The sequence below is a fragment of the Labrus mixtus genome, chromosome 10 (assembly GCF_963584025.1).
Source record: "Labrus mixtus chromosome 10, fLabMix1.1, whole genome shotgun sequence".
Lineage (NCBI taxonomy): Eukaryota > Metazoa > Chordata > Actinopteri > Labriformes > Labridae > Labrus > Labrus mixtus.
In genome coordinates this window covers 13,682,697-13,709,110 of record NC_083621.1, presented here as the reverse complement: position 1 = coordinate 13,709,110, position 26,414 = coordinate 13,682,697, and the positions used below count along the sequence as shown (strand labels likewise).

At 40.3% G+C, this 26,414-nt stretch overlaps 3 protein-coding genes across 3 annotated transcripts in view; 2 read left to right on the top strand and 1 right to left on the bottom strand.

Annotated features, from left to right (window-relative positions):
* The window catches only part of zdhhc9 (zinc finger DHHC-type palmitoyltransferase 9), a 28,949-nt gene extending 8,999 nt beyond the window's left edge, over positions 1-19,950 (bottom strand). Inside the window, exons 1-6 of the mRNA XM_061048465.1 lie at positions 19,074-19,950; positions 9,611-9,771; positions 5,504-5,662; positions 3,434-3,571; positions 2,932-2,985; positions 1,879-1,976 (exon numbers count right to left, since the gene is read on the bottom strand). Of these exons, the coding sequence (XP_060904448.1) occupies positions 1,879-1,976; positions 2,932-2,985; positions 3,434-3,571; positions 5,504-5,662; positions 9,611-9,771; positions 19,074-19,237 (774 nt within the window). The 5' untranslated portion in view covers positions 19,238-19,950. The remainder of the gene's footprint in view (positions 1-1,878; positions 1,977-2,931; positions 2,986-3,433; positions 3,572-5,503; positions 5,663-9,610; positions 9,772-19,073) is intronic.
* Positions 13,336-26,414, top strand: part of cenpi (centromere protein I) — a 153,304-nt gene continuing 140,225 nt past the window's right edge. The window contains exon 1 of the mRNA XM_061048458.1: positions 13,336-13,348. The gene's annotated coding sequence lies outside the window, so the exon portion shown is untranslated. The remainder of the gene's footprint in view (positions 13,349-26,414) is intronic.
* On the top strand, positions 22,744-26,139 carry trmt12 (tRNA methyltransferase 12 homolog). The gene is made up of 7 exons (XM_061048463.1): positions 22,744-22,923; positions 23,097-23,265; positions 23,380-23,578; positions 23,669-23,819; positions 24,440-24,549; positions 24,741-24,898; positions 25,299-26,139. Exons 1-7 carry the CDS (start codon positions 22,871-22,873, stop codon positions 25,677-25,679), a joined length of 1,221 nt encoding a protein of 406 aa, XP_060904446.1. The 5' UTR covers positions 22,744-22,870; the 3' UTR covers positions 25,680-26,139.

The window sequence follows — 26,414 nt, the reverse complement described above, 5'->3', positions numbered from 1 at the left end:
ATATGCAAGATCTACTCAAATATCTCAATTTGAGAGGATTTGATTTGTCTTCAATGGGATGAGATGCTTTTTGGAACCTCTTTGAGTACATATTGATGAATGAGTTAATCCCATTGGCCCATTGGATCAAGGGTCAGAGATCATTTGCATAAAGACAGTGTGCTACATAAACAAACTAGATGCAAAGTACAGCACTGCCACTCAGTGAATGATTCAGAGTGTGAAAGCCCGACGGTTGTGACAACAGGATCTGTCTGTAGCTTTGTGCTATTTTAGTGAATTCATGGAGTTATTTTATGCTACATCATCATCATCATCTTTATTGACTGACTCAAGAGTCCATCGGAAAACATATTATTTTCCAAGCTAGATAAAAACACAATGTAAAGACAAACAAGGTTAAAAGACAAACAAACACCAGTATGATATCAGACAGCTGTTCCAGTGTCTCCACAGGGATGACTGGAATCACACAGAACTATGACTTGAATTCATCAGAAACATAATAATGGAGTTCTGACAATCCTTCAATTGGAAGACAATTTGTACATCAAGTTTCTCATAAGAGCATGAACAGTGTTAACTCCTTCATTATAAACTATTTCACTTGCAATAGTCTATCTTTTTTTTTATAGTATCCTCATGGAGTCATTGTCAGCAAATTGAAGCTTTTGTAAGCTTGCCCTTTTATACCTGGCCCACAGGGGGGCAGTATGAAGAGCAGTGCAGTATGTACTATAAGGAGATTTATGTTGTCGGAACACATATTGGCCTGAGCATATAATATTCTGCACCGTCATCATCATCTTAAAAAATAGAACTTAATGTGTTTAACAGTTGTTTTATTTCAACTCTAATGCACGTCAGATAACTCATAGTAAAATAACCTTTTTGATCCGTATTGAAGTCCCTAAATATTTATTTTGCTGCTGACACTAAGCACCTGCCCTGACAGGTAAAACTTGGTCCTTGTCCCCTTTTGTTCTAAATATCAACATCTCTTTTTTAGCATTGTATTGCACGTCATATGTTCCTCCATAGAACAATTATTCAGCTGCTGACACCCAGAAACTGCTAGGGGGGGGGGGGGGAATTTGCCATATCATCAGCATACACATGATTGATTGAATTGTTACCCAACACACAACCGGTTTTGCAACCACTCAGTTGTTACCAGTAAGCCAGAAGCCTTACAATATTAAGGAAGCCCTTTTTACTTAGTTACATAAACAGCTTTTGATGGTTGACAGAATCAAAGGCCTTTGAGGCATCAATGTATCATATAGGGAATTGTTCCTTCTATAGAGCTCAACAGCTTCTTTCAAGGCACAAATACAACGCTCATTACCATGTTTAGCTTCAAAGCCACACTGGCTATCAGTGGTACTGATATATTCAGATGACCAAACTATAAGAAATATCTGTAGGACCTTAGATACCACTCACTTGCTAGAGCAATAGGCCAATAAAGATCTAGGCTCCCAACCTTGCCAGTGTTGTCCTCGATGACAGGCACCGCAGTAATGGATAACATAGAGTCTGGTGGCAGGCCGTGAGTTATTAGACCAGTAAAACAAATATCAAGAAGAATAGCAACATTTGTGCTCGCAAACTCTAGGAGCTCTGCAGTGATCTGATCTGAGCCATTTGCCTTATTTTTTAGCAAGCTGCAATATTGCTTGATAGGCCTCAGTGGCTGTAAATGGCTCTATATCACTACTAGCAATGTTCCCCATTCAGGTCCCTGTTCACACAATTCAATAAAGCATGGTAATGTTGCCTCCATAACCATAACTCCATTACCTCCAGAAACTCTCTCTGTTGTGCACGGTCGCACGACAGAGCATGTTTAGGGAACATGCAGAAAGATGTACTTACATCCTCATTGGTGGTCTGGTTGAGGGAGATCAGGTAGGTGTGGAAGCCGGTCAGACCCACCACCGACCACAGAGTGAAGAAACACACCAACACCTCCAGTACAGTGGACACGAGTTAAGAAAACAGCAACAGACATGACATGACACATTGTCACTGATAAAACAGTGGATAGCAGATAAATGCAAAATGGCAGATAATGCTGCAATATAATTCATGACAGTGACGGAGACTACATTTATATTAAAAGGTCACGAGGGCGAACTTCGCAGCCTTAATGATATAAACAAACAACTAGCATACGTTTCACATAATGCTGATGTTAGCTTTAAACAATAAAAGTAGACAGGAACATCTTCCATTGTGCAATTCATAAAAGGGAGATGGACGTTTCAAATGTAGCGTGAACGGTAAAAAAAAAAATGGTCATGGAACTGTGGAGATATGTATTGTCCATAAAATTACAGTAAGAAAGGTAGGTTTTGAGGACTATAAAATAAATCTGTGAGCTGTCAGAAACATGCACTTAATATTTTGACACCAAAACCTTGCAGAGTATTGAAAAACCTTTAAAATGATCCCTAGTGCGTAGATCCCTTTGTCTCCATGAAATACAAAATGTTTCTGCTGGTTTTGAACAGCTTGTTTTGATCAATAAAACCCCTCATGCTAATGAAGGTAGAGCATGTTGGTCTTCAAAGTAACACGAGGTTATTACTGCTGCTGTATACTCATTGCTGTACATGTTAAATACTGCATCTAGCTTTAGCACAGAACAGCTTGCATAAATTATTTATTACACTTCTGCACTTTTGTTCTTGTTTTCCAAAGGCTAAATAAGGACACTTCTTCATCATGTGATCAAATCCAAAGCTTGACAGGTATACTGTGACCAGGGGCTAGGCTGCTATTTAAAAAAGGAAATCGCTGTTCATGGAGAGGTTTAGGAAGAATCATAGCCTGGCTGTTATGCCTTAAAAGAAACTAGATTTTTTTATGTTTTCTATTTTAGGAAATCTGGCTCACATGATGTATACTGCGGTCAGAGCTTAAAAGGATATGTTCCAGGTGTTTCCTTCAAAGTGTTCAGAAAGCCATTATCCACCGAACCTGTGAAAGGAGCAACACAGAGGAGAGTTGAAAAGGACACACTGTCTAGAAATCCTACTGCTTCATTATTCATTTTTCTCAAATGAAAATGCACATTTTTCCACACTTTACTTAAGTATTAAGATAACAAGACAAGAGCTAATCATTCTGACTAGAAACACTCCTGTTTCCTCGTCTTCTTACTGAGTGTGTGAACAAGGAAGCAGGAGAGACGAGGATGAAAGAGGAATCATGTCATGTTGTCTGTTTCTGTTGAATGTCACGTCATGCTCCAGGAAAAGCCTGGTCTGAACAAGGTCGTAGTTTCGGCACATTCACACCAGAAGCTGCAAGTGGGTCTGTAACACAGGTCGTTCTTCCTGCTTTTCCACATTCTTTAAACTCGTCATGTATCATTCTGCACGTTGCACATGTCTGTTCCGTAAGATCAGACCAGCAGGATACTCACGCATGACAACGTGGACGATGTCGAAGGTGAAGATGTAAATGGTGAGCAGGGAAAGCGACGTGGTGAACAGGTAGAAGTATCGGTAGTTCCTCTTGCCCACGCAGTTGCCCACCCATGGACAGTGGTGATCGAAACGATCTGGAGAGTAAAGGAAAAATCTCTGTTCACATATGAATAGAGGCTGCATGCAAAGTTTGTTTTGTTTTTTTGTGTGTTTTTTTTGAAGAAAAGAGACTTTCAGAAATCAAACGTGAGTTAAAAATAAAAAACGCCTCAGATGCAGGCTTATAGGCAGAAATAGCTTTGTGCATCAGCTTCTGTAAACCTGCAGTCTAAACATAGTGATCACTTCATTTTTGCCTCTCATTTTCTGTTATTTGGAGGAGATCCAGCTGAATGCAGTCAAGGGTCAGGAGGACAACAGGATACCTGGATGGACTTTCACAACAGTTTACAGTAAACATTGAGACACATGTGTGTGAGACATAAAGCGGTCCATGGATTTAGGGATGAAAAAAAAGCATCACTTTCTCTTACAAAGAAAAGTTTCAGTCCTGATTTTCAGTTTTAAGAGTGTTCACATACACTTTTGGTCAAGAGTATGGGACTCCCTAAGAACTATTCAGGAAGACAAGATCTACTAGTGAACAAGTGTTTATGCAGTTATTGCCAGCTGGGATCATGGCGAGGTCGGCAGCTGCCACTGACTATATCACATACATGCCTTAACTAAACAACCAGTGAACGACCTCCATAGCTACATAAACCTGTATAAATAATGACGTTGTTCAGTGCTACCTTGCAGAAGTAAACATGCTGAACTAAGACAGTGACCTGTAAAAATGGAACCGGCTAAAATTCAGTGTCGTCATTTCCAACAATGCTAACATTAACATGGAGCTCAAAGCAACGTTAAGTACAGTCTGACAGAGCTGCTAGCATTGATACAGACTTCATGTCTTATTTGTACAGTATGGACAACTTTTTTTTCTCTATGTTCATGATATTAAAACTGAAAACTGAAACTGAAAAAATATAACTAAATGTGTTCAGTAACTGCACAGAGCCAAACATTTTTTTTTTTGTTTTTTACTTAAACTCTTTTGTACGTCAGCAATCTCATAGTATATAAACCTGAAAGGCCTCAGGCGTAAACAAATAAAATCAGTAAGATGACTTTGGTGTTTTTTTTCTTATGCAGCTTATTCTGTGCAGGACTTTAACCTCTATAGAAGACGTCAAGATGAGCAGGAACAGATATGACTGCAGTAAAACAGGGACTGAGATGTGCTGCCGTGTTATGTATGGACTCTGTGTGTGTGTGTGTGTGTGTGTGTGTGTGTGTGTGTGTGTGTGTGTGTGTGCGTGCATGTGTCTACAGCAGGTGGACACAGATGAACCAGTGTTCACAATGACTGAGCGTTTATTCCTTCACTGAGCCTCCACTGTCTCCTCTCATATCTCTTGAGTCTACGCTCTGCTCAGATGCTTTCCTCAGTCATCAGAAGCCAAATCACTGTTAGTCTGCAGGGCTGACAGATGACACACACACACACACACACACACACACACACACACACACACACACACACACACACACACACACACACACACACACACACACACACACACACACACACACACACACACACACACACACACACACACACACACACACACACACACACACACACACACACACACACACACACACACACACACACACACACACACACACACACACTTCACCACTGTCAAATTACAAAGCAGGTTTCATAAAACAACTGTGACATTTTTTTGTCTGATTTGTTCAGTATTTATTTTCTTTGCCTCCTGTCTTCTTGGTCCAACATGTATTTATAAAGCTCTGATTTTTTAAATTATTTAATCACTGTGACAAATGCATGTTGAGGTCATTTAGATCCAGGCTTTAGTAAAAAAAAAAAAAATCATCACAGTCAGCAAGCTATTTTTCCACACGCACCTTTCTATTCCTGAAAGCTGAAACAAACCGGCTTCAGCGAGCCGTCCTGTCACGTCGTAAAGCTCGTGTAACAGGAGACGTCTTACCAACACAGTTGTCGCAGATGCTGCAGTGAGATGCTCGGGGTGGTCGGAAGATCTTGCACGTGTAGCAGTACTTCAGTTTGACGATCTGGTTGTTGATCTGAACGTTGCGGATTCGAGGCGGTGGTCTTTGCCCCGCGGGGACATTCCCATTGGCGGCCTCTGTGGGAACAAATAACATTCATTAAAAAAGGTGTTGGCAGTCCTGATCACTCTAGAAATTCCTCAAAACAAAGGCGTCGTTAAATTTCAATCCAATTTAGCGACACTAAAATAAGATCTCACATTGGGAAAACAACGCATCCGACATTATTTTCACACATTTTAAACATTGTTTAGCTTTACAGCAGGCACAGTTTATCCAAGCCTTATTTCATTACACTATATTGAGGGTCAGAATACTGACTTTACCAGCTCCATATTTTTTTCAGGCAGTGTAAAAATGTGAGAGAGTCAGTGACAAGGAAAGGGAAAAATGTCCCACAAATCTATGCACCTGACCCATGAGGGTGTCAGTGAACAAACATTGGCTCAATAGGGTATTGATAACTCTTGATTTATATGGGATCACTGATGAGCAGTAAATATCTTTTTTTTTTTTTTTATCAGAAACGTTACATTGCGGAGTCCTGCTCTGTTTGGCAATCAGCTTAGCTTCCAAACACTGAAATGACAGTATTGCGCAGCCGTAACTTTGGTTTCTGCCTTGCAGTTATATCCTCATATATTCACATTTGCTGTCAGTCCAGATCTTTGTGATTATGTTGCACTGCAGGAGCCGAGAGGTTAGAGCGGCTGGCTAATGGCGCAGGAGAGGCTGTGTGTGTGTGCTGGCTGGAGTCTCAGAGGAGAGCAGCTGTTAGGGAGAAACTTTCCATTAACCTGCTGCAGTGGGAAGGCATGAATGTCGAGGTGATGGAAAAGAGGGAGCATGCTCATTAGACTTTCTGGGGACAAAATTAAGATAATAAATGTGGTGTTTGTGGAAATCTAATTATCTGGGCTGCATAAAGTGGTCAGAGTAAGAAATGTTTTTGCACATTTACAAGCTTGTATGTAAACCAAAAAAAACATCTTCAGACATAAACAATGTTTTATCTGACAGCAGAATAAAATGCTCTGTTCATTAATGCATTATGAATCTACAGAACGTAGGATTAGTGGCTTTCAGGATAAACCAGCGGAGGATAAATTAATGAGTCATCACTCACAGGGAATGATGCCACTCCCTCGGGTAGCAAAGCTCTGCGTGTTGGTCGCATTATATATTCCAGGAGGAAGCTTCTCCTCGTATTAGCATTCTCCCTCGGGACCGGTCTAACATGCTGAGGGGGACGGAGGATCGAGGCAGCGGCAGCTTCATCAACATGCCTGCCTCGGCCTCAGAATCAGATCACGCATCCACACACCATTCATAATCGCAAACAGTTAGCCTAACACGTTCAAAAAAAACATACTTTGTTAAAGCTGCAAGTGTGGGATGGAAGTTGTTAAACCAAGTGCTACATTTAAGCTGCTGCGGTGCATATTCTTCTCATGGGCGTGTTAGCATTTAGGTGAGAATATTTTGCTATTTCAGGGGAATATTCTGAAGTGTGAAATGAAAAAAACATGTAAACCAATGAAAGGATCAAGACGGAAAATAAGCATTGGAGGCATTAGGCGGCCAGTTCTGAAGCAAATCATAGTAAACATGAACAATTTGCAAAATTTTTAGGCTTGCGTGTGAAACAGGACCAAAAACATCTAGAGACTTGGAGAGGTTATAGGTCAAGTTAGCTTAGCATAGCATAAGGAGAGGACACAAGAGGATTGACTTTGTCTAAGGTAGAGATATCCAAATCAATAGTTTTGGTGTCTAATAATATAAAACATGCTTTGCAGCAACCGGTTTGCCAAGAAAGCATTGTCGTACTGAAGGGTTTTAGTTGACAAAATGTCTTTTTTAAATCCCAACATGAAAAAAACAAAGTATCCATTAGTTGAAACAAACTGATTTATGTATGAGGGGGAAACTGCTGCCGAGTTTATTTTTAAGGAAACACAGCGACACCACTTCCAGAGGTCTGTGATCTAAAAGAGGGAGCCTTCACAGTAAAATGAGACGACGACAAAAAAACACAGAAATCCAGAATAGCTGCCAAAACTAAGACTGTTTTTCTCTCTGTCATGACAAAATTCAGTCATGTATCTTCACACATGTCAGCATTCAACAGCTCCCTTCCTGTTTTCTTTGTTTGACATCATTTAAATTAAATATATGTGGATTAACGACTGTTGGTTTGATAATATATCATTTGAAGATTTGGATTCTGATCACTTGTGAAGAGATTTTTTTTAACAATTATTGCCTATAAAAAGACAAATTAATCAGTTTGTAAAAAGATCAGCATATTGTAAAATAATAATAGCTGCAGCTTTTTTTTGCCTCATGGGCTTTCATAATTTTCAGTGAGATTTTTAAATTTAAACTCCATGCAGGATTTGTACATCCTCCCCCAGGGTCATCATGAATAATGCTGGTAAGACCCCTGCTGTCATCCAGTATATGTGTGAGTCACTGTCATGATGAGAGAAGCGCTGGCTGCCAGATAACCCATCCTCTGAGGAGAAAAGTGCCTCAGCCTCGCTTTTACACCACCCCTCTGTCCAGAGACAAGACCAGTCCCCCCCTCCCAGGCCCACAGAGAGGAGAGAGAGAGAGAGTACGAGTGATGGCTGAAGGACACAGTGAATCTTTAACAGAGACAAAGGGTGAACACACAGCAGACACCCTCCCAGACAGGGAGGGTCAGGATGCCGTAAGCTCAGAAATGATGGGATAAAAGCTTATTCCTTCAGATAAAGAGGGTTTGGACAGCTCAATGCCATATTTGGTGTTCATTTTTGTTTGCAAAGGCTTTGTTATCATTATGCTGCAGGGTAGAGTTTGTTCAATGTAATGAGACAACAGAAGCTCTTGTAATGATGTGCCAGGCCGAGCTCCTGCATCCACACAAAACCTTCAGCATCATAAAGCACAACAAACATGAATAAACAAACAGCACTGAGTCTGTCTGCTTCCTGCTTGAAGTGCATATATATACTGAAGTATTTATGTCTTCAGAATGCTTTCACTTCAGCTGACTAATATTCAGTCTGTGGAGGTTATTCCATACAAAACACAACAACTAAGATCATGGAGCTGTCACAGCACATTCTCTCAGTGTTCAACTTGATGTAGATAAAGAAGCCTGGTTACATCATCAGTACTGATAGTGTCTAATATCTATGCACACTTCAGGGTGAGGAGCCGGACTGCAATCACTGCAGAAAAAGTGAGACTTCTTTAAACTGGACAACCTCCAAGTACGTCTGAAGAATATGAATATTTCATAGACATTTTATAAAGAAATTATAAAGAAATCAGACAGTGTAGGGCTAGCTTTAGCCACTTCTTCTTATGACAGTATATATTGTCATTCGTTTACCAAGACAGCAAAAATCCAGGTATGTAACATTTTGAGTCCTGCTGGGGCATTTGCTTTCCTTTTAACTCCATTTTTGGTCTCCACCACTCCTGCGGGAGATAGCCGCCTAATTTGCTTGTAAATGCTCTACTTTGCTCACCAAATAATTTACTGAACTTATATTGGTGAGCAAGTAGTGTTATATGAGTAGGCCAGTGTTTCCCCTACCATTATATTGGGGGGGGCGGCCCGCCCCATTTTTTTTTTTTTTAAAGATTTATTTTTGGGCTTTTTGTGCCTTTATTGTAGAGATAGGATAGTGGATAGAGTCGGAAATCAGGGAAAGAAGTCATTTAAGGATACCTTTCCGATAGAAAAGGACAGCTGTCATCAAAAGTAACACATGAACACCAAGATTCCTTCAAGTGTTTGTGTCGTCGTGTCGCCATGTCAGCTTGTCCCCCCCCCCCCCAACGCTGTAAACCTAGGGGAAACACTGAGTAGGCTATTACATATTTTGAACTAACAGCTGCTCCCTGTGGTCCAAACTTTTTGGTCACATTTAATACTTGAGGAAAAAAAAGATAAAGCAAAGTTTTGAGAGGAAGACAAGAAGACAAACTTATTTTAAGACAAACTGCAAACTGTCCCTGTAACTCACCAATTTCCATCTCAATAAACGTGGCCTCTTCTGGTAGAGCCCGAGGCAGCACCCCAGGGTCACTGAAGCTCGTCCTCAGAAGCATGGCGATGACAAAGAGGAAGAGCAGGGCGGCAAAAAATGGGATGGTAGGGGACAGATGGATGGCCAGGTATGGACACCTGTTGAAAAAAGGAAATTAGTCCAGAGAGGTTTCTCATAAAGGTGACAGGCAGTGAAATAAAAGTTGTGTCTGCTTTTCTTTGTTGGCCTTTGTGAGGGGAAACATTTTGTGTCATCAACAACAGCTGCAATTGAGTTTGATTCATTCTTCACAAGCAAAATAGATGAGCAATTTTTATTTCATAGCTGAGAAAGTTTATTTTCCGCTTCTCCAGTGTGCTTATTTAAACCATTTTTTGTTTTACATCACAAGAAAAAAAATCATATGAATATATGTTAACTGATGGTTGGACAAAACAACGACTTGAATTATAATGTAAGGAAAGGTGAAATTAAGAAAAGTCCAGCCCTTGATGTCAGAGCAAAAATAAATACTCGATGAATAACTTTCTTTGTGTTTTCTTGAAAGCCACACACTGAATCACCCGCTTAAACTGAGCATGTGCAGAGAGGGCACGGCAGGACAACACACATATTCTAAACTGTTGTTCATAGCAGAAGGTCATGAACTGTGAGCGCTGCCCTTACTCTGGACCATGCCGAAGTCATGACCGTGAACGAACAACGTCCCCTCACCTTCTGGAAGAAGGAAGAGAAATTAGCATAGATCAGTTCGAGATTAGAGCCAGAGGGGGCCTGCTGCTTAGTTTGATAACAGATGTGAGCTGCAGAGTGAAATACTGCAACAGAGCAGCCAAAAAGAGAAAGACTTCTATGTGCTGTTATTAATAGTTAAACTGGGCTGCTTCATCACCCTCCCATGAGGCAAGGATCATATATTCATAATGCAACACTGATGTTACACTACAGGACTGCAAGATGCCATACTGTTCCACATCCTGTACTTGACTAACTTTATTACTGCATGTTGCTAAAAAAAAAAAAAAAAACAGAAAACAAAACAGGCAAAACTCTCTGCTGTATTATATAAAGATTGAAGTCTGTATTTTTCCAAACTATATTTAGAAAGAAAAATATTCAGAACTTTCCTCTAAATAGACGGATCCGTTCTTTAAAATCCTTGGGCTGCATTTCATCCACACATGATTCCCTTTTTGTTGATGCAAACTGAATGCATTTCACATAATTAGACCTGGAATTTATCAAGCTTGCCAAAAAGTAAATCTGCAAATGTTTTTATTTCTTTTTCAAGCAAAAATCCTTAATGGTCTATGTTTCCTGTAGTTCATTCCTTTTTTCCAGAGAAGTATCCTGATAAACTATATCTTGGGGTTTTGACAAAACAAGACATTTGTGTTGTTACCCAGGACATGACCAGACATAAAAATAGACAAATACATGTAAATATTAGCTGCATAATAATAATGAAAACATAATTTACCTGCACAATATAAGAAGGTGCAGCTGTGCTGAAAATATCAACCCATGACGAGAACCATTTATATGTATCAAATATCAGCTGCCTCTACTGTTACATAAATGAGGTTATCAATTATTTGGGTTCTCAAAACTGCTTTAAAGAAGCTCTAATGCTTGTTGATGTTTTTGTAACTTTGTTATTCCTTCTGGTTAAGTAAGGATTTGAGTTTTACCCTGAGAGCCGTTTCTGTGATTCCATAGTACAAAACTGACTAAACAAATAGACGATATCTGTCCAAATGCCTATTCTCCTGCAACGTACGTCTAAAATATTATCTTTTTTAAATGAGACATCCAGTAAGAACCAGAGCTCTCAAGTTGGTATCTTTCGAGGATTTTCAACTTCTGCATGTTGTGTTTATTTTGAATTGAATATCTTTAAGTTTTGAACTGTGGGTCAGACAAAAGAAGTAGTTATTTAATCATACAGAGGAATCCATTGTTTTGTCTTGTCTTCTTCCATTTTCAACATACACACAAACACACACAGACCCCCCCCCCCCCCCCACCCCCCACACACACACACACACACACAAAGAGCTGGGAGGAAGTTTATAAGGTGAGGGACATAACTGAGTAAACAACTGCCAGTCACCACAAACCTGACAGAGAACAAAGTTCACCTGTTTATGGCTGCGTACAGTGGATAAAGCAGGGACATCTGCATACCTGAGCACTGGTGACAACACACATAACACACACACACACACACACACACACACGCACACACACACGCACACACATACACACACACACACACCACCTGCTAGACTGGCCTGACCAGTTTCCCTGCAGAGTCTTTTTTCACACTAATGGAAACTGGGAGCAGAGATCAGATCAATAGAGATTTCCACCGGAGCGGGCCTGTGAAGTTGTTTGGCTCATTTGTTAGCCCAGAGAGCAGCCGCTGGATTCAGACTGAAGGGAGGCGATCCGTCGATGAAGCGTAATTCCAGTAATGATGACTGGTAGGTATTCGAGGCACACTCTATCATCGCTTCCCATCAAGCCCCCACGTCCTTCCTGGACGTGACTGTTTCCTGTGCTGCTGAGGTGCAGGGTGGTGCCGGCTCAGTGACGCTGAGTGTTCATCAGTCACCACAGAAACTGGACTTAATCAAAGCCTGTGTCCATGTGGGGAAAATGTTTTCATCAGTGAGCTGATCAATCAGACCAACAAATGACAGCCACATGCCACCTACACGTTCTCTTTCTTTCTTAATCAACTTCCTGCTTCTCCTTTGAGGCTCCCAACAATGAACATAGTGGGGTAGCGAAGTGTATGTAGGAATTCATATCAATCATCTATTCAACACAGCATAGCTTGAGTTGCATTGTGGGTAATGTAGGACCTCATTTTTTTTTTTTTTTTTTTTAAAAAGGAGGTTTTCATGAAATAAAAAAGATGAAATTGTCGACTTCAGGGACAGTTACTTAAAATAAATAAAATACTTTTGGTTATTTAAGCTAAACAAAATCTTAAACACAGCTCAACTAAGCATGTTTCCATGGTTACCCCCCTTTGTATTTGTATTCAAACCAGGAGATTTTCCATAAGCTATACTCTAATTTATTTACATAATGGGCCAGTAATAAAGTCATTAAAAAGTGTCCAACAGGCCGAGTTCTTAGAAAAGAGAATGATTATTATTTGATATCAGGTCTCAAGGCTAAAATACCTGGAACAAGCTGTCAATGTCAAACAATAAGCACATTAAGCATATAAAAGAATAACACTGTGATAAGATAAGCCTCACATGGTGCTGCCTGTGCAGTGTGTAAAGAGTGAAGTTCACTTTGCTGTGTGTGTGTGTGTGTGTGTGTGTGTGTATGGTGTGTTGGCTTTATATGCATTAGGGTGTGTCTGCTGCAGACTTTCATCCAGAGGATTTCCCCTCTAAGCTCAACACGACACGAGCTGAGCGATGAGAAGCTTTTTTTAAAAAAAAAGAAACATCCCTGACTTAAATTTACTTACACCTCACACCAAAAAGAAACCCCTCCTGTACTAAGGATTAATAAGTCACCCTGTCACCCCACAGTGACTCATGACATTTTCAGCTTTGTTGAACATTTCCAGCCCTTCCTTTATTAATACTTAACAGTTGTAAGCTGTTGCAGATCTGCATGAATCATTCGACAAATAAATGATGCACTTGCTGTGCAGATGGATCCACAGTAGGACACAGACACAGCCCCTCTGTCATACTCACATCTGTAGACTGTGACTCTGCCTCTTTCTAGGGCAGTGAAGAAACAAAGGCTCACAAACTCCACCTGCCCGCTCTCGTCTGTGTCACAAAGCTCGCTAGATACCGTTTTCAAAGTGGCTTTTTTAAGTCTGCAGCACAAATCTCAGACAGCTTTTGCCCTTTTCCACAACTGTCGGCCACTCCAGTTTGTGCCTCTTATCAATTTACATCACAAAGTAACGCAGGAAAGAACCTGTTTTTCCTGACAATCTTCAAAAATCCAAATGGTCATTGAACAACACAAAGCAATACTCCAAAAGTCTCTTGCATGATCAACACAGTTTTAAAACATGTCCAGTTGAAACTGTTCTCAGATCAGTTAGCCATAACTGACCAATATCCTTTTGATCACAGAGAATAATGATTTCATTATAAGTGCATTTATTGAAATACCCTGCTCAAACAAACAGGTTTAACATCAGCATGAACGTCGTCATCCAAAATGATTCATTTTATTATATATATCGTTAAATAGAAACGTGACTGTCAAAAAGTTCTGTCATTAAAAATAAGTCATGACATACAGCGATGGAATATAGTTTTAACAAGTTTTACAAAATGTTCTATCAAACAACCTCCACATTTATCCCGATGGTTAAAAGACTCTTTAAGAAGAGTTCCACAGTAACAGCTGCTAGCCTGAGGACCATTCTGATAAATTGGCAACCTATTCTTGGCCTTTGGTGACCATCAGTCACAGCCACTCTTTCACATTTAGAGACAGGGACACTTTTATCTGTTATGGGGGGGGGGGGGGGGGTGTTAGGTTCAACTTTAAAGGATCTGTGAAGAACATGACAACATCTGTACTGTACGGTTTATTTAAATACCAGGAATGAGAGGTGGATATTCATTCTGTGACGTTTATGGTTGAAGAACTGCACATTTTGTTCAGTTATTGCATTAAATTATCTAATTATATTTATCCCATTTTTAGTATAAAGCTGACATACAACTGTATAGTTCATTAGATGTTCAACATGTAAGGTGGGTAAAAAAATGTACCTTCAGTTTTGGATACAAAGAGCTGATGGCATGGAGACCAGCCTGCGTAGCCTGAAACATCTTTACCACAGCACTATGTGTTGTCAAACAGCATTTTATGGGTTTTTTTTAATCATATATTATATAAGGTTTTTATACTTTTTGTCTCCAGAAAATGAAACATTCAACTCTGTAACCTCAAATGTGATAGTGTAAGAAACATAAGAAGCTGTCTAGTTTAGACTTCTCTCTGGACTACAAACATCTGACCGGAACACATCCCATTAAACTCTTTGAAATCCAATGAAAGAGGAAGTTTAAAAGAAGGTTACCCTAAAGCTTCAGAGGGTGCAATCTGTTGTGTGATTTAAATCAGTCCTCCTTGTTATGCAACACTTAAATACCATATGAGAGAGAGGAGACACAGAGGCCAGGGCCACGCTCCTCTTACAGGGATTAAAGCTAGGATTACTGATGTTGCATCACAGAATATGTACTAAGTGAAATGAAGAATAATCATACATTTGATGATTTAATTTCTGTCACATGATGCAGCAATTCCAGTGATGAAGAGACGTTTGCATCTTGGAGATCTCGTTTTCTACACCACAGATGTGAAAAGTGGAAAAAAAACGTGGAAAATATGAGGACGACACAAAATGTGGGCAAACAAAAAGCAGCCCTCTCCTCCAGTCAGAGAAGCTTCCAGAGAACAAAGCAAGCGTATCACTGTCACTGCTAATGGAGCATCCACTCTGAGCAGGATATAAATCATGTTATTGCTCGTTTAGCCAGGGCAGCTTCTTCCTGATTGGCTAACAGGGAGACAGGGTGGGGTCAGATGCTGAGGGAGACTCAGGGGTCGGTTACAGGATCTCCTCTGACTGCAGCTGCTCGCTCCACAAGCTCGGCCCTGCACTTAAACTTATTACATCTTCACATTTTACAGAGTCAAGGATGGGTAGTCACTAAACGCCTCGATTCCTGCAGCATATGCAAGGAAGTAAATAGAAACACACACACGCACACACACACACGCACACATACAGGAAGAGAGGAAGAGTCAGGGCCGTTACAGCGACATATGCTTCTCTGGCCTCGCAGCCCAGCATCCTGCAGTGGACAGACAAGATGGCATACTGTCCTTGTGTCCGGTTTCTTTTTTTCTGTCATCCAAGCTCCATAGGTGGCTACGCACATGCACATAAGCATGCACGACACACACACACACACACACACATTCACACAAGCATATAGAAACGGGAACAGAAGCATTGAACCTCAAACTGTGAGGAAGCCACTTGCACATTTTAGGCAAAGGGACAACTGAAGCATTTTATGCATCTTGTGCAAAAGCATCAGAAGAAAAAAGACATAAAGTCCTTAAAATGATTCCGCCTCTAAAAAAGGATAAAACATACCGGCACACCTTCTGCAGTGAATAATCTGTTTAGCTGTTCCTAATGGGTCTCTCCAATTATGTATTCAGCTGCTCATTTCCCCAATTTAGCACAAATTAAAGCACAGAGACGTCTCCCTGCACAGGGGGCCTGTGGTGGCTGGTGGTAAAAGTGAGATGTCTGCTCGGCTGGCTCTGGATATGAGCCAACCCACGCCAAGACACTGCCCTCTCTGTTCTCCCCAATAACACCACAGCATGAAAGGATCCAATCCTCTTATACAGGGGACTCTACGTGTTAATAATAACAGAATGAGCACCTGCAGTTCACACCTTAGCTAGCTTACACAAAGAGCTTTACTGCTAAAGAATATGATTTTAACTCTGCAGTGCTGTGAATGTGTGTGCAGTAGACTGAAGTACAGTTTAAATCGATGTAAAGCCTGTTACAAATTGAGTTTTTGATCAGTCATGGCCACAACACAATGTTGGAAAGCTGGTATAAAACATATAAAGAAGAGCTGTGGCAATTGGTCAACTGAGTAGAAGTAGTTCATCGACAGAATCATAATGAGTAATGACCTGATAGTTTAAAGTCTCATAACTGGTTTCTCTCATCTTTAGCACATAATGAGTCAAACAAGGCACTCTGTGATTTTTGCTTAGACGTCACGCTGACAGCTATGTGCGGCGGTAAAATCTCAAATCTAACTGAATCACACTTATATGCTAAAGAGGACAACGCCAACATGCTGATTGGATGATGCTTTTGAGTTAACCGTGTTGGCATGCCAACACTTTCTCATTAGAGCCACGCCAAGCAAAGTTGGGGGCGGGGACAGAGTTAAGGTTTGGCTTAACCCTGACGACGTCATCAGTATTGTTGTTGTTGTTTCATCATAAACAGTGATAACAATTTAGACGTGACAAAGTGTCATGAGATGGAAAAAGTCAGGTGTTCTTCAGAGTCTTTACAGATAACAAGTCTGGATTGTAGCTCATTTTCTTATTCGCTCTGACAGATGTTTCCTTTGTTTAGATATAGATCACCATCTGAGATGATCAAGGATCGACATTTTTTAGGGGCAGCTTGATGCATTTTTGGAAACAACCAATATAACTTCAGATAATGATGGAGATTTCTGTTTGCCATCAACAGTTTATTTAACAATCCTAAGTGTTGGCTGTTAATCATGTCATACCAAGCATGAATTAAAAGCCATATTCAATATGATCTGGATAACAGAACTATAGCCACCTAGCCTATAGACACACTATGTTGTTTTATTCTTTGCACTGATTGGCTGTAGCATCAAAAGCATTAAAGTATGGAGATCAAATATTACTGAGAGGGTTCCAGACTTACACCTCAGCCCAACATCCCTTTGTACAGTTTGCTGGTTTTGTTTGTCTTGCATGATGATGAGTATTTTTGTGTTGATTCCAATGCTCATGGGCAAAACAACATTTGAAAGAAAAACCTCACAATGTTTAAGTTAGCGCTTTTTTTTATATAGAAAAAATAGAAAGAACCCATTTAATAAGCTGCTAAACCTAACTGCAAGTATACTAATACCAAGAAAGGCTTATTGTTCCAATGCTGATGACTGTAGCTGGGAATGGGTGGCTTGAATGTAGTAAACCTCAGAGCCTTTTCACAGCAAGCTATTACTCTGTCAGAGGTTTCAATCAGATATGGAGCTTGCCTCATAATAGCGAGTTTGAAATTTATCCCCACACAGTCAGGGTCCAATCTCCACGTTAATATCCACCCCCCCCCCCACGAGAGATAATTATGTTCTGCTGTAATATGAACATGGCATGCTAACAACTCTTCAGCCATTAGTCACCACAATGCCTCCTCTGGGCTCTGGACGTCCGGTGTGAGCAGTATCATCTCGGACAACAGCTGCTCCTGTCCGTCGTAAAGGGAAAGCCGGAAGGCCATTAAAGTGCAGAGAGGACAGTGAGAGGAAGGGCCTGGCAAGATGTGACAGCAGCTACTTCTGTCTTCTCTGCTATGCTACCAATCCATTTGGCTTGGTAGCTGCTGCACACACCCACAGTAAGGAAAGGTTACAGTTTTACAGGGCAGGGCTTTTAGCTAAATATCATTCTCCCTGCTTTGTAAGGCAAGGAAAGAGACAAACAAACAGAGAATGAGTGTGATCTAAAAGAGAGGCAGCAGTGCTGTATGATCATCATTCAGAGTCACGTACTTCATTTTAAAAACAAGCCTGTGCTGACAAGACTTGGGTGTACATGCAGGCAGTGTTTGCAGAGCTAATGAGTCCACTGGGCTGTCTGAGTAGTGACTGGTTGGGACAGAAACGCTGAGACTACAGAAAAAAAAAGAAGAAAGCCTTCCTTTCTTGGAGCACGGGGAAAGCAGGACAGCTATGGGTTATTAACTATTAAACACCTCAATATGTGGTCAATCATAAACCTTTTTCACGGACAGAGACTCAAACCTGAGCAACAAAAGAATGTGGATCCACAAAGTGTCTGTGAGAGAGCTTATCATAGCAGAACCTCTTGATTGTTACAAATGAAGGCCAAGCATGAGACCATGCATCAACTCACTTATGCCTTTAAGTAACTTTTAGAAGCTCCAAAACAACCAATACCATCTAAAACCTCTTGTGATTAAATACGAATCTATTTGAGCCAGACTGACAATTGTCTTAACACAAAAATAAACATGATCATATCCTTGTTTTGTATGATAGTAATGAATTTGGGTTCATAAAAATAGATTTTTTTTTAACACATGACCTAGGTTCAGGGAAGGTATAATCTGCTTTTATGTGTTGCTTCATTCAGAATAAACCATCATTAGTTTCAGCCCCCCCCCCCCCACCAAAAAAAATCCCAAATTACTGCAGGGTTGCAATAATCAGCCTATTGATTAATGTAGGCCTATCACATCTTAAGTTCAAAGAGTCAAATATTCATTGGCCAGAAACAGAAATGTAATTGTTTTAAGTCACATAATGCAAAGGAAACAGAAATGTATTTAGAATTTTTAATTGGGAAAATAAAACCTGACTGACAACTCACCTTCTAATTAATTTTCCCAATTAACTAACGATTAATCGACCAATCTTCGTCACCTTGGTTAAGGTAAATAGCCCACTAAATACGAGCTGCTGGAGGAATATTATGCATTTGTGAATAAGGAAGAGTCAAAAGTGTATAGAAGAGACACTTCCTGGAGGAAAATAGCAATTTTCCTCCAGTGTGTGGGTCATTAGGAGCCACAGGGAGGAAGGTGTAGCCTACTTACTCGAAGGCGAAGAAGAGGGCGCAGGTCCCGACGATGAGGAAGAGGGTCAGGTAGAAGACTCCTTTCTGCCGGGCCATCATCACTCGACCATCACAGCAGAAAGTGTTCTTACCCGGGAGCTTCTCCCATTTCCGCACCTTTCGTGTTATCATCACCGCAGACATGGTGCCTTCTGCTCGGAAGGTATCGGTCCTCCTTCCTTGGGTTAAATACGAGCTGCTCTACTGTAAATCTGTTCACACAATAACCTGGTGGATTTGAGGGGATCTTGTGCTCTTTAAAGATACGGTTCAGACAATGTGGCACAGTCCATTTGGAGAAAGAAAAACAAGCGAGTAACACCGAAATATGAAAGACTGCTGCACAAGACGGCGACTGTCAAGCATTTTTCTTTTCGTTCTGAAGAGTCGCAGTCACATCATCAGCGATTCCTCATCCATATTGTTTTTAATTCCACTTTTCCGTCTTCACTGCAGCGTGTCAATCCCACCACGACGAGGAGCCAAGCTTTTCCCTACAACCTCAACCTTCCCTCACACAAGGTAGTAAAAAAATACTGCAAAATATGAAAAGCCAATTCATCCAAACGCTTGCGGCAGATGTTCACCATCGGAAGCCTGGAAATGCAGCCGCGGCTGTTGCATCAGGAGAGCGGACCATGACCGACTGAAATTCATATCATCTCGATAATAAATCATAAATGATAGTACAGTCGTGCTGCTCCAGGTAGTAGACGGTGACCCACGCTGCTGTAGCCTACGTGGACATTACAAAGCAAAACAAAAAAGATCCTGTAAAAATGAGGAAATATTCGCCTGTATGGACGCAAGCATGTGAAGCTGTTTGATGTGCCTTTTCCCCGCAGGATGCCAGCCCTCGGTTTTAGTCAATGGCAGCAGGAAACACGCCTAGATTGAACTGTCTAATCTTAAAGGGGCAGGACAGGTGAAACAAAGAGGAACAAAGGACGCATATAAAGGTCCTGTTCACATCACATTAGTACGCTCTCATCTGAAGTATTGCTCCAGGGATGAGGCTGTGAAGGAACGTATTCATGACGATAATTGGTGAAAGACACCAGATGCATTAATCCCTCAAGTGTTGGAAGGCTCCACGGCAGCAGAGGTAAACACTGCAGAGGTCTTCACAGGAAATCACTTACACAGGGACAAAGGGAAATAGATTTTGGACTTAATAGAAGTAACCACGGAGTAGAACTACTTGTGGTTGCCTTCATTTAGGTATCATGCATTTAAAATGTTCACCTGCATTCCAAATTAAGGATCAAAACAAAATGCCAAACACTGTCGTTATGGAGAAAGGTCCACGTGTGTATCTTTGTTTTATCAATCGAAATCTGCAAAATAACTAATCATTTAAGTAATCAGACACGTTTCAAATATTAAAATCAAAATTTTCCATTTAAAATAAAGTGACTTCGACATATAAAGTAGCTGAAAAGGGAAATCATAACCGTGAAGAACTGAGATGAAATTAAGATGCGATAACTTTTACTGTTTATTATTCGATTGCTTCAATTGCACAACATATTTCCATGTTCCTAAGTACCATAGTTAAGCACAAAAATTAGTACATTCTGTGACATGAAAATTTCACTTGAGTACTAAAAATATGAATCCTTGAATTATTGTTATAGCGATATGATTAGCACATGATGATGTTAAAGAATATGATGCATTGCTGTAGATTAAAGTCCCCAGCAGTGTGCGGTGAAATAGACCCAACCCTCATGCAATGCTTTAAAACGAAACACACAATGAAAGAGGGATTTTAACAAAAACATAAATCTCATCTCCACACTACAGAGTGACTTCAAGTGAATTATTCCACCCTATTTCTTCTTCACGAGAACACATTTGGTTGTCTAACTTGTAGAGGAGCTCTTCACAGTGAGTATTATCATTTTTACATTGAACAGATTTCTTCTTCCTTTAAGTGCTGCGTATGTCTTGTGCGTCATGATATTTATAGTTACTTGGTTTGATGTCATTTATCTTCTGTTGGCTCATACCCATATCCAATATCCAATATGTGGAACGTGTATTCTGGGCTTTGACTATCTGTTGTATTAAGAGCAGTGAAAAAACAGTAGGCCTACACTCACACTGTGTATATTTAAAAAAGTGATTGACTGTGATTCATTATCCATCTCAGCAAGGACAATTATAGGATTATAATGTAGACAGTATATATGAGGGGTTGATTATGGTTCTTGACCACAGAAGTCCCACACCAGTTTGTACTTTTGAACACATGAAACTGCATTGTCACTGAATTCAAGAGATTTTTTTTTTTTTTTTTTTTTTAGAAAATGTTTCAGTAGGTTATTGAATGTCATCTACAGAATGACAGGTGAAATCATCCATTTAAAAACAATTTATATAGTCAAAAAGATGAACGATAAGATAAGATGTGAACAGACTGTAACCCAATTTTAAAGCGTATTGTGCATAATTGTTCTTCTATAGTATCAATGACATTTACACCAGCCATACAGGATATAACAGCCTGTGCTAAGTGTCTTTAGGTAAAGTCATAAACACAGATATAATATTTGCTTAGCTTAGTCATACAGCTATTATAGCCCTCTTGTAGCTACACATAAAGGCATGATAGGACTTTACAAGGCACACAGCCGGGGTGGACTGGATCATAAAAAGAGCGAACAAATCATCTTTTACCAAAGTCTTAAGTTATTGACAAGATACAACAATCTACATCTCCACCAGTCAGTATGCCTGCCTCTTTATATGAGGACATCATCTGACCTGTCAAATAAAGTTCAGATGCTCTCATGACTGTTTGACAGATTCAAGTCAGAAATCTGACTTTTGTGGAGCCACCTTTCATTTCACAAGGAGATCAGACTTTTATTCTAAATCTTAGGGCAGTATGACTGATCTCAATTGCTTAAAAAAAAATGAAGAATGGTGTGACATTTAGCCTATACGTATACTCACCTACTTCACGTGCATCCTTATCAAATCAAACACTGTATCACCTCAAACCGATATAGTTTACCTTTATTTCATGTCTTTCTGTGTTCTTTTCTGGTTCATGTTTTGATAATTGACTTTTGAAGTAGCCTACCCGTTTAATGCACCAAAATACTCATTGGAATTCCTTCGGACCTAAACAGACAAGTACCTCTGATTTCAGGTATTAAAATTAAAGCAGTCATTATAGAAATATAGCCTGAAATCTTACTAAACATGTGTAGGCCAAAGTAGACTATTATCATTCTACACCCTGCACAGAGAGAATTAGAAAACCCAACATGTGTATTTTAGTAAAACTACATTTTATAATTGACAAAGAGCTACACCCCCATGGGACTCCCATCGATTTAGTTCAAGATTAAGATATTGTACATAACTCTTGCTTTACTTTGTTTACCTTTCTGGGTTTGGTTTTGAGCTGTTTGTCTCCATCTGTCGGCACAATCGTGAAACGTGTCCAAACCACAGACTGCAATGTCTTCCTTATAATCCAAACTACAACAAAAATATTTTTTTTATTTAACGGTATCTATAAAATGTAGACTTCTCTTTATAGTTGCCAGAAAAAAACGTCAAACCTTTACCCAAATTAAACGGGTTTGTTTTTGAATAAAGTATTCATATTTTGAATTGACCCGACTGGAAACCGGAAACACGCGGTGTGTGTTGTGTTTCTGGTTGTGTTGTTATTAAACAACTTCCGCTGCCTGTAATTTTCGTTTGAGACTGAATTATCACAATTCTTGAACCACATTGTGTTGACATGTTTCCTCGTAAATGGACGGGATCCCCTTTCTTCGTGTGTCGCAGTGTAACGCACAGAAATTAAGGTAACCCAGCCGCCTGTGCGTAAACAGCGAAGCTAAGTGAGCTATCAGATAGCATAGGAACTAAAGAAATGTACAGACAATAAACAGTGTGCACCGAAAAGATTGTGTGATAACTCGTTATTGTTTATTTTCTTCATCAAACTGGATTGATGTTTGGATGTTTCGTCGTGCAGAAAACGCCTTCAGTCCAAAGGAGCTCTGGACTTGAGTTTGTGTTTGGTGAAAGACTCGGATGAGACTGTCCTTTTGCCCATTGTACCATCTTGTGTGTCACATGTTGATCTGCAATCTCTCAGAAGTATGGTGGCTTCAGACAATGCCTGTGAAGTCGTTTGGAGTCAGGTAATACAAACAAAATCTTCACTGAAATACCATCAGCAACACACTACACTACACTGCAGTCCAGTACTATTATATAGATCTCCTGCTTTCTCTCTCTTTGTTGTCTCTCCACAGTCTCCTCTGTTGCCTTATAAGAATAAGGGAAAGTCAAGTGGTAATAAACTAGAGCAAATCCTGCAGGAGCTGTTTGAATGTCATGGTGAAAGATGGTCGGAGGAGCTGAGGGCGGACCTCCCTCGTAGCTTCCAGAGGCATGGAGACCTGGTCCTGCTGGGAGACAACAGTTTCAACCTGCCACTGTGGAAGAAAATGGGTACTGTTACTGTTTTACCAGGAGTAAAAAAAAAAAAAAAGATCATTCATGAGGACTTTAATTGATCTTTTTTTTTTAACTTTATGTAAGATCCACAGCTGTGGAGTGCAGTGGCCAAAGGACTGGGGGCTCAGCGCCTAGCCAAGATTAGTCGAATATCCAGTGATGGATTTAGGTCTCCCATGGTGACGATGCTGTTGGGAGAGCACAGCTGGGTCCAACATGTCGACAACAGAATCAGGTAAAGCTACGTTATAAACATTTAGAGCCATTTGTTTCCCCCTTGAATAGGTCTTAAGCAGCAGAGTTGACATATCTGGCCTTTCTAAGTCTAGGTAATTTAGTTGGTATTACTTGAGCTTATTGGAAATTGAGCCACAAGTGTTCTGACCAAAAACCGAAAGAACAGCCTGCATCATCACAGTTTTAACATCTCTTCTGGATGCTGGACAGGCACAGAATTGTGTTTTTTTTTACTCATTTCTACATCTCAACAAACTGCTCTCAGGGACAAATCTAAGGTAGCTCTGTAAAAGTGACTGATAGTAACACGAGTAACAACTGCAGCTTTAAATCCAGACTGAAGACATATTCTTATCAAACATTCGAGCTTAATATTCTAAAACCACAAGGCTCTACTATAACTGTTTCTTTTTTTATTTTACTTCATTAAGACGTATTCCTTTGGTTGGTTTTAATTTGTAAGTTTTTATTTCTGTATTGTTTTTCTCTTTACAGCACAATGAATGAACCTTTTGCATATGGAACATTTTTTTATGAATGAAGCTGCCTTGCTTTGCCTTCACTATGACAAGAACCGGTCTTAACTTGTAAAGTTTTCCCTTTTTTTTTTGTTTTCAGCTACGAGTTTGATGTAACAAAATGCATGTTCTCCGCTGGAAACATAACAGAGAAGCTCCGAGTAGCAGCATTTGACTGCAGAGGGCAGACTGTGGTGGATTTGTATGCAGGTGGGATAACGATCATTCTGTAACAGATTTTTACACTCTGTAGGGGTTCATAGAGAAAGATGGTGGATTAGATATCTTGAATGAGGTGTAATCCCTTCTCTGAAACTGTCCCATTGTGTTTATTTGTATTGTTTCACACGCACTTTCTCTCTTTAGATGTAATGAATGGTCACAACTGTGCCTTGTGTTAGGTATTGGATACTTCACCCTTCCATATCTGGTACACGCGGGGGCCCGTCACGTTCACGCCTGTGAGTGGAACCCTGACGCAGTTGAAGCTTTAAAGAAAAACCTTGTGTCAAACAGGGTGTCTGACCGCTGCACTGTTCACCGAGGAGACAACAGACAAGTAATATTTGATGTGCATACCATCACGCCTGTGGGACATGTATTGTTTTGCATTTTCACATACTGCTATCCACAAAGTTCAGGACATTAGAGGGAGCTTATTGTTCTTCATCACCTCATTTAAAACAGCACGATCTTCTTTGTTTTAAGATACCGTTGTGCAACCTCTTTTTCTGTATCGCTTTTCCCGATGATCTAATATTTCACGGGTAAAATCATTGTAAGTCATTTGCCTTACTCACAAAACTTCCCCAAAAAAATCTATGCTCAAAGTGTGGTTTCTGAAGAATGCATTATTTAAGCTGTAAAAAGGATTACAAAAGTGTCAAAAAGATTTGAAGAAAAAAAATGTAGATGGCAATCTAACATCTAACAACAGCTTGTTTTATTTTATTTTTCAGCTCCAGCTAAGTGGCGTCGCTGACAGAGTGAATCTGGGTCTCATACCGAGCTCTGAGGACGGCTGGCCTGTCGCCTGCAGGCTGCTGAAGAAATCCACTGGTGGCATTTTGCACATTCACCAGAACGTCACCTCGCCATTCTCGAACACGGCAAACTTTCCGGCAACTGATGACGCCACCACCCTGAGGATTCCTGGAAGGACAAGTGACAGAGAGATTTGGCAGGCTTGGGCCGATGACACGGCAAACCGCATCCGCCGTCATTTAAAGGACATCAGCGGCACAACATGGATAATGAACATCCAGCACATCGAACACGTGAAGTCGTACGCGCCTCATGTTAACCATGTAGTGCTGGACTTGGAATGCAGACCAACTTAAGCTGTGACAGATACTGAGTGGCATTAAATCGGAGACATTTTAAACTGTGTACAGAAGCTGAACAGTACACCAGCTAGTTTGTGTGATTATTTCATCTGTCAGATGCCACAATGTTTTCATACACCTTTGTTTGTCATGGGCAGGTTCTCCAAGCTAGGATGCAGCCTGCCTCACTCCCATGCTGTCATAATCACATCGAGAACGTGCAAAGCTTTACCACAACCGCAGTCTTGTTTGTCGCTGGACTGCTGCTCTTGGAAAATGAGCTCCTTAAGCGTCGTGCTCAAGGGGCGCCGTAATGTTTTGACACTTCATCTCAACCCATTGTTAGATGGACCTCTTTGCAGGAAAAACTAAGTTGAACACTGAAAACTACCAGAGCATGAGTTAATCTATACGATTCTTAGATTTGGTATGTTGGTACTCAACAAGCAAGTTGTATTAAATTGATATATAAATATATTACATCTTTGGAGCTTGAATCTAGTGCAGGCATTTAAAAAAAAAGCATTTCATATTTAAAACAACTCTCTTTACATCTTGGTGGGAATTAACCAATCAAAAGCTCTGGGGAAATAAGTCCAGTATCTATTTAAGTCATAATTAAGAAAGGTGTGAAGTTAAGGGCAAAGTCTGAGTCAAAGAGTTGAGAAACAGAATGCCGATTCTTCCATACATGGAGGCTCACTGAATGTTTTCATGCATATGGAAGTGGTGTGAATCATATGATGTGGT

What these genes read in the sequence shown, in the direction of transcription:
- trmt12 (XM_061048463.1), top strand. Translation starts at nt 22,871, where the DNA reads ATGGACGGGATCCCCTTTCTTCGTGTGTCGCAGTGTAACGCACAGAAA. An exon ending in TGTAACGCACAGAAATTAAG is followed by an intron (nt 22,924 to 23,096) that starts GTAACCCAGCCG and finishes TTCGTCGTGCAG; the next exon opens with AAAACGCCTTCAGTCCAAAG. An exon ending in GTGAAGTCGTTTGGAGTCAG is followed by an intron (nt 23,266 to 23,379) that starts GTAATACAAACA and finishes GTCTCTCCACAG; the next exon opens with TCTCCTCTGTTGCCTTATAA.